At 51.7% G+C, this 15,321-nt stretch overlaps 1 protein-coding gene across 1 annotated transcript in view; it reads left to right on the top strand.

The window, feature by feature from the left end:
* LOC139057615 (fibrillin-2-like) overlaps window positions 1-15,321 on the top strand; it is a 184,455-nt gene that overhangs the window by 30,962 nt on the left and 138,172 nt on the right. The window contains exon 5 of the mRNA XM_070536152.1: window positions 6,972-7,172. Within this exon, the coding sequence (XP_070392253.1) occupies window positions 6,972-7,172 (201 nt within the window). The remainder of the gene's footprint in view (window positions 1-6,971; window positions 7,173-15,321) is intronic.

Here is a 15,321-nt window from a genome sequence, read left to right as displayed (position 1 = left end):
CCTCTGCTGGTTCTTGATTCGCAGGTGGGCGAGCTGTCGAGCTTCTTCGGCACGCTGGAGATAGGTAGCGACGTCAAGATTTTCCTCGTCAATGGCATGCGGCAGCATGGCCTGAAGCGTCGTCGTCGGGTTCCTGCCGTACACTAGCTTGAATGGCGTGATCTGTGTTGTTTCTTGCACTGCCGTGTTGTAAGCGAATGTTACGTACGGCAGGACCGCATCCCACGTCTTGTGCTCGACGTCGACGTACATTGCTAGCATGTCGGCGAGGGTCTTGTTCAGGCGCTCCGTGAGACCATTCGTCTGCGGATGGTAGGCAGTTGTCCTCCTGTGACTTGTCTGGCTGTACTGCAGAATGGCTTGCGTGAGCTCTGCTGTAAAAGCCGTTCCTCTGTCGGTGATGACGACTTCTGGAGCACCATGTCGCAGCAGGATGTTCTCGACGAAAAATTTCGCCACTTCGGCTGCGCTGCCTTTCGGTAGAGCTTTAGTTTGAGCGAAGCGGGTGAAATAGTCCGTCCCCACGACGATCCACTTATTTCCGGATGCTGATGTCGGAAACGGTCCGAACAAGTCCATCCCGATCTGCTGAAAAGGTCGGTAAGGAGGCTTGATCGGCTGTAGTAATCGCGCTGGCCTTGTCAGTGGTGTTTTGCGTCGTTGACAGCCTCGGCATGTCTTGACGTAACTGGCGACATCGGCGGTTAGGTGCGGCCAGTAATACCTTTCTTGTATCCTGGATAGCGTCCGGGAGAAGCCGAGGTGCCCAGCAGTTGGATCGTCATGTAGGGCGTGCAGTACTTCTGGACGTAGCGCCGACGGAACAACAACAAGGTAGTTGGCGCGGACTGGCGAGAAGTTCTTCTTCACGAGTAGGTTGTTTTGAAGCGTGAACGAAGATAATCCACGCTTAAATGCCCTAGGGACAACGTCGGTGTGCCCTTCCAAATACTCGAGTAGGGCTTTTAGCTCCGGGTCCCCTCGTTGTTGTTCGGCGAAGTCTTCCGCGCTTATTACGCCAAGGAAGGCGTCGTCATCTTCGTCATCTTACGGCGGCGGGTCAACGGCGGCGCGCGATAGGCAATCGCCATCTGAGTGTTTTCGTCCAGACTTGTATGTTACAGTGATGTCGTATTCTTGTAGTCTGAGGCTCCACCGTGCCAGCCGTCTTGAAGGTTTCTTTAAGTTAGCTAGCCAACACAACGCGTGATGGTCGCTGACCACTTTGAATGGCCTGCCATAGAGCTAAGGGCGAAATTTCGCTGTAGCCCAAATAATGGCGAGGCATTCCTTTTCGGTTGTACAATAATTGCCTTCCGCTTTTGACAACGGCCGGCTAGCGTAAGCTATCACGTGTTCATGTCCATCTTTTCTCTGGACTAGGACGGCACCGAGGCCTAGGCTACTGGCGTCAGTGTGTATTTCGGTATCGGTGTTCTCGTCGAAGTGCGCAAGTACGGGCGGCGACTGCATGCGTCGTTTGAGTTCTTGAAATGTGTCGGCCTGCGGCGTTTCCCACTTGAACTCGACGTCACATTTAGTTAGCTTTGTCAGCGGCTGAGCGATGGGTGAAAAGTCCTTGACAAATCGCCTGTAGTAGGCACACATGCCAAGAAATCGACGCACTGCCTTCTTGTCGATGGCTTGCGAAAACATTGCAATGGCAGCTGTCTTCTGCGGGTTGGGGAGGACTACAGACTTGCCGATGACGTGGCCTAGGAACAGAAGCTCATCATAAGTGAAGTGGCACTTTTCTGGCTTCAGAGTAAGCCCTGATGACTTGATGGCCTCTAGTACTGCTGCAAGCCGCCTAAGGTGATCGTCGAAATTTCCGGCGATGACAACGACGTCATCCAAGTAAACGAGACAGGTCTGCCACTTCAAACCTGCTAAAACCGTGTCCATCACGCGTTGGAACGGTGCACGCGCAGAGCACAGTCCAAATGGCATAACCTTGAACTCGTAGAGGCCGTCTGGGGTGATGAAGGCGGTCTCTTCGCGATCTCTTTCGTCGACTTCTATTTGCCAATAGCCAGACTTCAGGTCCATCGACGAGAAGTATTTAGCGTTGCAGAGCCGATCCAATGCGTCGTCTACCCGTGGGAGGGGGTATATATCCCATCCTTCTTGGGCATCTTGTTCAGACGACGATAATCGACGCAGAAACGTAGGGTTCCGTCCTTTTTCTTCACCAGGACAACAGAGGATGCCCACGGGCATTACGACGGCTGGATGATGTCGTCGCGCAGCATTTCGTCGACTTGTTCTCTTATAGCTTTACGTTCTCGTGGCGAAACTCGGTAAGGGCTCTGACGGAGTGGTCGAGTGCACTCCTCGGTGATTATGCGATGCTTGGCGACTGGTGTTTGTCGAATCCTGGATGACATCGAAAAGCAGCCTTTGTATCATCGGAGCAGGCTTCTCAGCTGCTGTTGCTTAATCACGAGGAGACTTGGGTTAATATTGTAGTCTGGTTCGGGAACCATGGTCGTCGGGGTAGATGCGGCGGAATTAGAGAGGACAAACGCGTTACTGGTTTCCAGAATTTCCTCGATGTACGCGATCATCGTGCCCTTGTTGATGTGCTTGAACTCCCTGCTGAAGTTTGACAGCAGCACTTCAGTTTTCCCTCCACGCAGTTGAGCGATCCCTCTTGTGACGCAAATTTCACGGTCTAGCAGCAGACGTTGGTCGCCTTCGATGACGCCTTCTACGTCATCGGGTGTTTCGGTGCCGACCGAAATAACAATGCTGGAGCGAGGCGGGATGCTCACTTGATCTTCGAGCACAGTCAAGGCGTGGTGACGACGACAGCTCTCCGGCGGTATCGCTTGATCTTGTGACAGCGTTGTCGATTTCAACTTCAGGTCGATGACTGCGCCATGTTGATTCAGGAAGTCCATGCGAGAATGACGTCTTTTGAACACTGTTGGAGGACAACGAAGGTGGCAGGGTAAGTCCGGTCTTGAACGGCAATTCTTGCCGTGCAGATCCCAGTCGGCGCAATCAGGTGTCCTCCAGCGGTCCGAATTTCAGGGCCTTCCCATGCAGTCTTTAACTTTCTTCAACTGCGCGGCGATGGGTCCACTCATAACGGAGTAATCGGCTCCTGTGTCCACTAAAGCGGTGACTGCGTGGCCGTCGAGAAGCACGTCGAGGTCGGTGGTTCTTTGTCTGGCCTTGCAATTAGGTCTTGGCGTCGGATCAGGGCTGCGTCGTGTTGAACTGAAGCTTGAACGTCGCGTCGTCAAGTCGTCTTTCGTCGGTGTAGTCTTGGCTTCCTGACTTCGTCGGGATGGCGGCGTGTCGTTATTATGTCGTCGAGATGGTCTCTTCGTCGTCTTCGTCGGCGGCGGAGGATCTTCGTCAGTTCGACGAACAGCAACCGCACCTCCAATGGTTGCTGCTTTTTGTTTTCCCGATATGTGCTCGCTGACCGACCCCGGGCTGGGCCAGTGTGTGGTCGGCGCTGCGGCGACAGGTAGCGGCCTGGTGACGGCGAACGGGAGTGTCGTCGAGGGCTCCACTGAGTAGCGGCGAGGTAGTCGGCGATGTCACGAGGGCGTTCACCTTCCCTAGTGCGCGGTCCATCGACGGCGAAACCTCGCAATCCCAGGTTGCGGTATGGGAATCGGCGGTATAAATGGCCAGCTTCGCTGCAGTGGTAGCAGAGTGGGCGGTGGTCGGGGACTCGCCAAATGTCCCTCTTCCTCGCGTAGCTGCACTCGGCGACGGGTGGGCTTGCTGGCGGCGGCGGCGGTGGACGACGGAATTGCGGCGTTACAGGGCCCTGGCGTTCTTGAGGAGGGGGATCTTGACGGCGGGCGACGGCGGCGTAGGTCATCGCTTCCGGCTGAGGTTGCGGTGATCGTGGTTGCACCTCAGGGACTCCAAGCGACCGCTGAATCTGATTGGATCCACTTGGGACTGCGTCCTTGGGTAGAACTTCTGCAGCTCCTCCGGTACGACCACTCTCATATGGTATCTTCGACTGGTCGCCTGTATGCCCCGAAGCAGAGTCGGGTAGATCGCGCGTTTCCCGAGCTCAAGGGTAGAGGACAAGCGCGCAAGCCGAACGTGCGACTCACTCTCGGAGGAGGAAATTGCCGATGCGAAACCACGTGACTGCTGCCAACGTCCGATGATTCGCCTACCCAAAGCTCCCGGCGCTGCCGGAAAAACCGGTGGACGTGCCGGCGGGACGAGCGTTCGTCGAGACGCCAGCATGCAGTGGCCTAGGTTGCCAAGGTTACGGTGGGCCGTCGCCAACATCAGCGACGCGGCGCTGCGATGACGTTTCAATCTCGATGACTGCTCCGACGACAGGGCTCGGAGCGCCTCAGAGCGCTCCAAGATGGAGGAGAGCAATCGAGAAGAACCAGCCGAACGCAGGGCGCGCACCCTCTTTCAACCTGCCGAAGACAACGCCGCTCGCGAGAGCACTCTAGAGCGCTCAGAAACGACCAGCCGAAGATAGCATTAGTCTCACGTAGATTTTCGGTAGCCAGTGATTGAACCCGGCGTAGTTTGTAGAGTTCGTGCGGCGATCGAATGGCCGGTTTCGGATCTCGAGTGTCTTCTCAATGTTCGTCGCCTCACGAAGAAACTCTTCGATGGTCTTCGGTAGGCTTCTTACCATTCCTGTAAAAAGTTCCTCCTTTACACCATGCATCAGTAGGCGGACTTTCTTCTCCTCGGCAATATCCGGGTCGGCGTGGCGGAACAAACGGCTCATTTCTTCCTTAAAGATGGAAACGTTCTCGTTTGGTAGCTGCACTCGGGCGTCCAGCATAGCCTCAGCCCTTTCCTTGCGCACGACGCTTGTAAAGGTGCGCAGGAAGCCGCTACGGAACAGGTCCCTCGTTGTCAAAGTCGACTCCCGGTTCTCAAACCACGTTCTGGCGGCGTCTTTTAAGGCGAAGTAGACATGCCGCAGCTTGTCGTCGGAGTCCGAGTTGATGAATGTCGCGATTCGTTCGTAGGTCTCCAGCCATGATTTCGGGTCTTCAGGCGCTGCTCCATGGAAGCTTGGTGGGTCCCGAGGTTGTTGTAGGATAACGGGGGACGCTGGGGCAGCCATTGGCGTTGTCTTGACCACGATCTTCTTTGTCGTCTCAGGTTGAAGTCCGTGCTCTGGGGGCAGTCCTTGCAGTCTGCGGCTAGCACGCTGGTCTTGGGCGATGATGGTTCTGTCCTCGCGCTTCGGGCTTGGATCGCGGCTTTGTGGGGGCGTTCGGTACATGAACGCACAAGCACCTCCACCAGATGTCACGTGGTAGCGACGGTGAAGGAAGCAGCAATATGGTGGAATACAAACTTGCTTTTATTGGGCGAACCTCTGCCCACAAAAACAGGCTAGACCTATATCACAACGATAGCGGCGAACACGGTCGGCGATCATCGGAAATCTGATCATCGGGTCAAGCGCGTAGGCTTTTATACAACAGTCGTCGAATGTTCCAGATTAATCATTCGGACCCGCGTGCATTTCACAAAGTTCTACGCCATTCGCGTCAGGTGATGAAATCACATAACATAAGGTTCGGCGACAACAGACAATGGATAGAAGCATCGATAACTTTCCAGAAACTTCGGATACATGCAGGCGCGTCCGACGCTGTGCGATTACATTTGTAAGGCGGCGAAACGTGGTTGCCCGATGAAGATAAGTACACGTGTCAATATGCTTTCCCTTCTGAATGCCGGTGGCCATGGTCCCAAATTCGAAAGAAGTATTTTGTTTCTCGTGAAGCAGCACGATGCCAAAATTACACTCGGTGATTGCACTCGCTGAAAGTGCGCTTTAGTTTGCCCGTATGAGCGGGGTATTAAACAGGCGATGCATTTTGAGCACTTGAATTTAACGGTAACTACAGCGTTCAGACAGATTGAAACATGCACACATAGGTAACCTCCTTCCCACATACAGCGTCCTGCATCTACACCTTGGTCACCTGCACTTGGCGAGCTTGCCGATTTGTACACCTCTCTTGAAAATCCGGCCTCTGAGCTTTCCTCTTATGGTAAATTTCTCTCTCTCTCTCCCGGAAGCGCCTTTAGGCGGTCTCCACAGGCGGTAAGAGCAACTGCTCAATTCTTCTTCGCGTAGTGCAGTCAATGATGTCTACAGGAGTTCTTGAACTGTAAACGCATATGTCTTAATCTATTTCATATATGGGCCCTTCCACGCAAACTGTACCAATCTTGGAGGTCGACTATCTGGGATTTCTTTTTTGAAATTTTTGGCGCTTGCTTATAAGACGGAAATTTATTCCACGAGAATTTTTGTTCCATAAAACGTTTTTGACCGGCTCATGCACCACTGGAACATTCTTGTAAGGCACGAAAGTAAGCACCATAAAAGGCGTTGCACAATCTGCGTTCCAATTACGAAAAACCAACACTCACATTTCTCAGGAGGTTAAAGATAGGCCTTACGGCTAATTGCGTTCAATAACCATTGTACACTCCTCCATCTTATCTAAGCCGTCAAAAATGCCAAAACTGTTCCCTGTTTGGCATTATGTTTTCGTTATTCCCTACTTGGACTAATTACTCACACAAAGGCACAAATTTTATAAAAGTTTCTAGAAGGCACTTTACGCGAAAAATGTTTTTGGGTAGATATATTGCGCAGCAGTGCACACAGGCAACAATAAACATAAGAAACAACTTATTTTTGGCCTTTGTTTATCCGTCATTTGTACACTGAGGTGGTCCTATTAAAAATATGATAAATAACACTTGTGATGGCGCCTTGCATTTTTTTTAAACTGAGATACGGTTACCAATTTACTTCTTGTTTTAAGCCAAATAGTTTTGCGAATTGTCTCCCACTACTTGCCATCCCTTTCGTGTTCACTTCAAGGCCTCATGACGGCGGCAAATGTAAAATGTATGGACGCAAGAGCGTTCATGCGTATATGTGAAGCCCGCACTGCTTCTAAATTGATTTCTTCACCTCTGTGTAGGAGCAGCATCAATCGGCCACATGTCGCTGCCTGCAGTCTACATCTGCGGTGCCGTCTTCTCAGACGCCACCACATCGACACCCTGTGTTTCCTACACAACTACCTGCACTAAAAAGTTAAGGTTGCTGGGTGAGATCCGCCCGAAGATTGCACCGCCCTCCTCAATAAGCAGTACATATTGTAACACACAGACGAGTGAAGGTACTTTATTCCGCCATCATCCGCCATTTAAGCGCATGATGGAAACAGCGCTCTGAAATGGAAAACCTTTCTTGTTTAATTATCTTGACGATATCGTGGTGTTTTCTGTCACCTTCCAGCAGTATGTAGTACGACTGCGGGCTGTGATGAAAGCTATTAGCTCAGAAGGTATGACGCTAAAACCACGGAAATGTCATTTCGGCTTTCACGAGCTTCTTTTCCTCGTCCTTGTTGTCAGTTCAGAAGGCATTCGTCCTGACCCTGAGAAAAGTGCGGAAGTTGAAAATTTTACAAAACCAACCGACAAAAGGGTCCCCGTTAGGCGAGTCTTAGGACTCTGCGCCTACTACAGACGCTTGGTAAATTTTTCTGTGATCGCCGCACCACTAACGCAGCTAGCAAAAGAAGACACGCGTTTCGTCTGGTTGAGTGAGCATAAGAATGCTTTCAATAAGCTCCGAAAGCGTCTTCAGAACAAGCTAGTTCTTTCTCACTTTGACGAGGAAGCCGAAACTGATATTCAAACAGACGCGAACAATTTAGGCCTTGGGGCCATCTTCATTCAGCGGCTAAATGGAGGGGAACGAGTCATTGCGTATGCTAGTCGAACACTTTCGAAGGCTGAGGTGAAATACTCAGTCATAGAAAAAGAATTCTTCGCAGCGATATGGGCCATCAGCAAATTTAGACCATACTTATGCAGACTGTTTCGAGTTATCATAGACCAGCATTTGTTGTGCTGGCTGGCGAAACTCAAAGACCTATCAGGACGGCATGCAAGATGGAGCCTGTGGCTTCAGGAATACGATATGACGGTCGTATACAACTCCGGTCACAAGGACCGTGAGGCTGATTGCGTGCCACGTGCACCGACTGAATCCACGGAATCTGCACTTGCAGAAAATGGGCAGGATTGCCCGTTCCTAAGAGCTGTGATAACATAGCAAATGGCGCAACTCCATCAGTCTGACACGACCTGTTCATTGATGACCCAGAAGGACACGCTGTCGACGTTCCACGAGGTTTTGTCCGCAGCGTGTCACCGTTCGTCCTGAGAAATAATGTACTGTACGAAAGGAATTTTGAACATAGTGCAGAAAAATTGCTGTTCGTTGTACCTTCAAAGTTACGACTCCAGGTACTGAAAACGTGCCACGATGACCCATTAGCATGACATTTAGGAGTGAGCAGAACAGTCGCACGCATCCGCATGGCCAAAGTTGTTGAACTCTGTGCAGCACTATGTGGGAACCAGCCGGGATCGCCAAAGACGTAAAACACTGCCATGTAAGCCAGCAGGTTTCCTACAACCCATACAGCCACCGGAAACTTCATTCGCATAAGTGGGAATCGACTTAGTTGGCACCTTTCCTACACCGTCGTCAGGAAAGTGATGCATCGTAGTCGCAACTGACTACCTAACTCGATGTACCGAACAGGGTTTTTTGTCAAGGATATTGTCAAGCCTCTGAAGTAGCGTTTTTTTTCGCTAAGTGCTCCGGCATGGCGCTCCTAAAGTTCTCAACACGGACCGAGGAACCATAATGACTGCCCATTTGACACAATCCATTATGAAATTAACGCATACGTACCAGTCGCAGAAAAACCACCGCATATCATCCGCAGACAAATGAACTGGCTGAAGGACTCAGGAGAACGCTGACTGATATGTTGTCAGTATACGTAGAAATGGAGCACCGAACATGGGACAGGATGCTCCCATATGGAACGTTCGCGTAGGATGCTCCTGTGCGTGAGACGACTCGAATTACACCTTTCCAACTCGTTTTGGCCGGAACGTCACCACACCCTCAGACGCAATGCTGCATGTAGATGATAGCTCTGAGAATGACCATAATATCAGCGACTTCATACAAAGAGCTGAAGAGGCATGGCAGCTGTCGCGACAGCGCATTCAGTAGCCAACCGGCGCGGATCGATACAACTTGAAGACAAAGAGACGCCCAGCATGCACCTGGAAACAGATATGGGTGCGGACTCCCGTATACGGATGCGCGGCCTTTCTTCGCCGTTATTTTGACCCGCACAGGACAATTTGCCGAATGAGGCCCTCCAACTACGAAGTTGATCCAAAAGGTCAAGTAACCTCATCACGAAGGTGGCATCGAACAGAAATCGTTCATGTCGTCCGAATGAAACCTTACTACGACAGACAATAACTGCTTCCGCACACAAGCATGGCGAACGATAGCCTAGGAGCCACCGCCTTCTTTATGAGCATCGGGACGATACACTGTTGGAAGGTGGACAATGACACAAGGCGCCTTGAAATACCGCGCGCCAGCCGCCTCCTGCACCCGTCCAGTTGTTTACGGCTACTTACGAAAGATAGCGGCAGTGAAGCGGGCAACACGGGCTCACAAGGCACGTGCGATCGGAGCAACGCATCATCAGCACGGTGCACGAGAGAAAAAGAAGCAGTACGGAAGTCTTGCGAAAACACTATACGTTCGAATGATACTCTCGCTTAACTGGTTGATGGACACATGTTCGCCTACGTAATCCAAAGTACCTTGACTCAACTTTGTGTTATAATTTATACATCGCATTAGGATTTTAAAAAATTTTGTTTATTAATACTGCTATCTTGACGTAGTAGTTCTGCGGAAACCCGCAAGGTGGAGAGAAGTAATGAATAAAGGGAATAAAGGTCCCGGACCAGGACGAATTTTCCTTCATTTATGAGACTTTCTTTTGAGGAACCCGTATGGGTTTCCTTTGTAGCACTGGCTAAGAACGGGTGGATGTCTGACTTTCCCATTATTCGGTGCTATCTTATACAAGACCTTCGCAGGGTAGGCATACATTAGAAATGTAATCATTGGTGGAAACAAATTTCAAAATGAGCGAAAAACATAAGGAAATTTCAACAATCAAGCAATCAAGAAACAGAAATGAATGGAAAATAAATACAGAAAGAGCAAGCGCAACACAAAATTCATCAGTAAACTAAAAAATCAAGCAATCAAGGAACAAAAATGAAAGAGATGCAAGAAAAGGCAGGCACAACACACGTATATTGTCACATAGTAGTGACGGTGAAGCAGCCAGGAAAACTGTGATTCACGAAACTAGCGTTGTATTGGGCGAACTTGTGCACTCAAAAGCAGGTTACCCTCAAAGAACAACGATAGCGGCGAACCCACTCGGCGATCGTCGAAAATCTGATCTGCGGGTCAAACGCGTCGGAATTGATACATCAGTCGTCGAACGTTCGTGAGTAACCGCTGGGATCCACGTGTCTTGCCCAAAGTTCTACACTATTCACGTCGCGCATAGATGCAATCAGACTGCACAAGGCTCCGTGAGAGAGAGCGGATGGAACTATCGATAACATTCCAGAAACTTCCGATACATACAGGCACGTTCTGCGCTGTGCGATAACATTTGTTAGGTGGTGAAACGTGGTCGCCCAATTAAGATAAAGAAATACACGTGTCATTACCCTGCTCTTAAAAAGCATCGGCACGATGTTGCAAACGAACGAAAGTAATAAATAAAAACACCCGTAGCAAAGAAACAACAAAATAAGGAGGTTCGTCAGCGTGCGTAAAAGGGCTTTTGACGCACCACGTGGACCACTTCAGATCGGGCGCGGCGCCGCTGTGAATGCGAAATGCCGTCTGGCACGATCTCATAGTCCAGTTCAACAATAAGTCGGATGATCTCGTAAGGTCTGAAATAGCGTCGCAATAGTTGCTCACCGAGTCCTCACCGGCGTATCGGGGTCCAAACCCAAACACGGTCGCCGGGCTGGTACTCGACATAGCGTCGTCGAAAGCTTTAGGTTCGGCTTTCGGTAGGCTGCTGGTTCTTGATCCGTAGGCGGGCGAGCTGTCGGGCTTCTTTGGTGCGCTGGAGATAGGTGGCAACGTCACGATTCTCTTCTTAGGTGACGTGCGGCAACATGGCGTCGAGAGCCATCGTCGGGTTCCTGCCGTAAACCAACTTGGACGGCGTGATCCGTGTTGTTTCTTGATCTGCCGTGTTATAAGCAAAGGTTACATACGGCAGGACCGCGTCCAACGTCTTGTGCTTGACGTCGAAGTACATTGCTAGCATGTCGGCGAGGGTCCTGTCCAGGCGCTCCGTGAGACCATTCGTCTGCGGGTGGTAGGCAGTTGTCCTCCTCTGGCTTGTCTGGCTGTACTGCAGAATGGCTTGGGTGAGCGCTGCTGTAAAGGCCGTTCCTCTGCCGGTGATGAGGACTTCTGGGGCACCATGGCGCTGCAGGATATTCTGGACAAAAAATTTCGCCACTTCGGCTGCGCTGCCTTTCGGTAGCGCTTTAGTTTCAGCGAAGCGCATGAAATAGTCCGTCGCCACGACTATCCGCTTATTTCCAGGTATTGACATCGGAAACGGTCCCGACGAATGGTTTATTTGCCCGTCGGAAAACATTGTACGAAATTAGTGCGCCTCTGAAAACGAGCATTTCGATATTATTTTGGGGTGCCTACAAATGCCTCATCAACACTCTGAAAAGTAGAACGGTACTTCTCGAGTTACATAATTAATTGCTATTACTGAAATAAATCTCACTAACGAAAGAATTACTGGCGGCTACTCCAACGTGCTGGAAACAATATGCACTTGGTTTTCTTCCAGTAACGCAATGCTATTTTTTAAAGTCTTGGTGCGTGATAGTTGGGGAACACTGTATAATTCATTCAGTAACCGAAATGAGGCCAAGCCGGATTCACTCGAAAATCAGAATCAACAGCAGTCATGCGCAGGAGTGCTTATACTCGGACTCACAGAAGAAAGGAAAAAAAAGAGACAGAGGCTGCAGTTTCACTGGAAAGACAAAGCAGTATTAGTGATAGCAATATATATATATATATTGACACATGTACTTATCTCTATCGGGCGACCACGTTTCGCCGCCGAATAAATGTTATCGCACAGCGCGGGGCGCGCCTGCATGTATCCTAAGTTTCTGGGAAGTTATCGATGCTTCTATCCGCTGTCTGTTGTCGCCGAACCTTGTGCCATCAGATTTCATCGCGTGACGCGAATGGTGTTGAACTTTGTGGAAGGCACGCGGGTCCCAACGATTAGTCTGGAACATTCGACAACTGTTGTATAAAAGCCGACGCGCTTGACCCAGTGATCAGATTTTCGACGATCGCCGACTGCGTTCGCCGCTATCGTTGTGCTTTAAGTGTAGCCTGTTTTGTGGGCACAGGTTCGCCCAATAAAAGCTAGTTTTGTCTTTCACAGTACTGCTACTGTCTTCTTTCTTCACCGTCACTACGACGTGACATCTGGTGGAGGTGCTTTGCGTTCATGCACCGGACGCCCCCACAAAGCCGTGACCCAAGCCCTCACACGGAAGACACCAACGTCGACAAGAACCAGCGAGGTATCCGCAGGCTGCAAGGACTGCCCCCGGAGTACAGACTTTTGTCCGAGACGACTAGAAGGATGGCCACCAAGTCCACCCGAATGGCAGCCCCAGCGTCACCCGTCGTGCTGCAGCAGCCCAGGGAGCCTCCGACGTTCCGCGGTTCAACTTTCGAGGACACGGAAAGCTGGCTTGAGACGTACGAGAGAGTCGCTACCTTTAACAACTGGAACAGCGACGACAAACTGCGATATGTGTTCTTCGCTTTGGAAGACGCGGCCAGGACGTGGTTCGAGAACCGAGAAGCCACCTTAACGACCTGGGAACTTTTCCGAAGCGGCTTCCTGCAGACATTCGCAAGCGTCGTACGCCGAGAACGAGCCCAAGCGGTACTAGAAACCCGGGTGCAGCTACCTAATGAGACTACCGCGATCTACACGGAAGAAATGAGCCGTCTCTTCCGCCACGCCGACCCTGAAATGCCCGAGGAGAAGAAAGTCCGCCTGCTGTTACGTGGTGTGAAGGAGGAACTCTTTGCCGGAATGGTACGAAGCCCACCGCAGACTGTCGACGAGTTTCTTCGCGAGGCCACCAGCATCGAGAAGACACTCGAGATGCGAAACCGGCAATTCGACCGCCGCACGAACTCGACAAATTACGCCGGTGTTCAATCACTGGCCACCGACGACCTGCGCGAGACTATCCGTGCGGTCGTGCGGGAGGAGCTACAAAAGCTGTTCCCACCATCACAGCCACAAGTGGCTTCGATTGCCGACGCCGTGCGTGAGGAGCTCCAACAGCAACTTGGAGTAGCCCCTGTACCGCCCCAGCCTGAGCCGCAAGCGATGACCTACGCCGCCGTCGCACGCCGTCAAGGTCCCCCTCCGCGACCGCGCCAGGGCCTTGTCACGCCGTCTTCCGCAGCCGCCACCGCCAGCACGACCACCCGTCGCCCAGCGCACCTACGCGAGGAAGACGGACATTTGACGCGCTCCTGACCACCGCCCGCTCTGCTACCAATGCGGAGAAGCGGGTCACGTTTACCGACGATGTCCATACCGGGAGATGGGACTGCGAGGTTTCGCCGTGAAGGCTCTGCACCCGCAGCAATGTGAACGCCCTCGCGATATCGCCGATTACCTCGCCGCTACTCAGTGGAGCTCTCGACGACCATCGCGTTCGCCATCACCAGGCCGCTACCTGTCGCCGCAGCGCCGACCATACACTGGCCCAGCCCGGGGCCGGTCAGCGAGCCCATATCCGGAAAACTAAAAGCAGCAACCGATGGAGGTGCGGTTGCTGTTCGTCGAACTGATGAAGATCCTCCGCCGCCGACGAAGACACCGAAGAAACTACCTCGACGACATAACGACACGTCGCCGTCCCGACGAAATCAGCAAGCCAAGACTACACCGATCAAAGACGACTTGACGACGCGACGTTCCAGCTTCAGTTCAATGCGACGCAGCCGTGATCCAACACCAAGATCCAACTGCAACGCCAGACAAAGAACCACCGACCTCGACGTACTTCACGACGGCCACGCAGTCACTGCCTTAGTCGACACAGGGGCCGATTACTCCGTAATGAGTGGACACATCGCCGCCCAGTTGAAGAAGGTTAAGACTGCATGGGAGGGCCCCCAAATTCGGACTGCTGGAGGACACCTCATTACGCCGACTGGAATCTGCACGGAAAGAATTACCGTTCATGACCGGACTTACCCTGCCACCTTCATTGTCCTCCAACAATGTTCACGAGACGTCGTTCTCGGCATGGACTTCCTGAATTAACATGGCGCTAGTCATCGACCTCAAGTCGAAATCGATAACGCTGTCACAAGATCAAGCGATACCACCGGAGAGCTGTCGTAGTCAACACGCCTTGAGTGTGCTTGAAGATCAAGTGAGCATCCCGCCTCGCTCCAGCATTATTATTTCCGTCGGCACTGAAACACCCGCTGACGTAGAAGGCGTCATCGAAGGCGACCAACATCTACTGCTCGACCGTGAAATTTGCGTCGCAAGAGGGATCGCTCGACTCCACGGAGGGCAAGTGGAAGTTATGCTAACCAACTTCAGCCAAGAATTCAAGCACATCAACAAGGGCATGACAATCGCATACATCGAGGAAATTGCGGAAACCAGCAATGTCTTTGTCATCTCGGATTCAGCCGCATCTACCCCGATGAGAATTGTCCCTGAACCAGACTTCGACGTGAATCCAAGTCTTCCTATGAGTAAGCAGCAACAGATCAGAAGTCTTCTCCGACGATACAAAGACTGCTTTTCGACGTCATCGATGATTCGACAAACAACAGTTGCAAAGCATCGCATAATAACCGAAAAGAGCGCTCGACCACTCCGCCAGAGCCCTTACCGAGTTTCGACGCGAGAACGTGAAGCTATTAGGCAACAAGTCGACGAAATGCTGCGCGACGACATCATCCAGCCGTCGAAAAGCCCGTGGGCCTCTCCTGTAGTCCTGGTAAATAAAAAGGACGGAACCCTACGCTTCTGCGTCGATTATCGTCGACTGAACAAGATCACGAAGAAGGATGTGTACCCCCTTCCACGGATAGACGACGCATTGGATCGGCTCTGCAACGCTAAATACTTCTCGTCGATGGACCTCAAGTCTGGCTACTGGCAAATAGAAGTCGACGAGAGAGATCGCGAAAAGACTGCCTTCATCACGCCAGACGGCCTCTACGAGTTCAAGGTCATGCCATTCGGACTTTGCTCGGCGCCTGCAACGTTTCAGCGCGTCATGGACACGGTG

This window comes from Dermacentor albipictus, chromosome 3 (genome assembly GCF_038994185.2).
Source record: "Dermacentor albipictus isolate Rhodes 1998 colony chromosome 3, USDA_Dalb.pri_finalv2, whole genome shotgun sequence".
In the NCBI taxonomy this organism is placed as follows: domain Eukaryota; kingdom Metazoa; phylum Arthropoda; class Arachnida; order Ixodida; family Ixodidae; genus Dermacentor; species Dermacentor albipictus.
The sequence above is the reverse complement of the archived record's forward strand: the minus strand, read 5'-3'. Positions and strand labels throughout refer to the sequence as shown.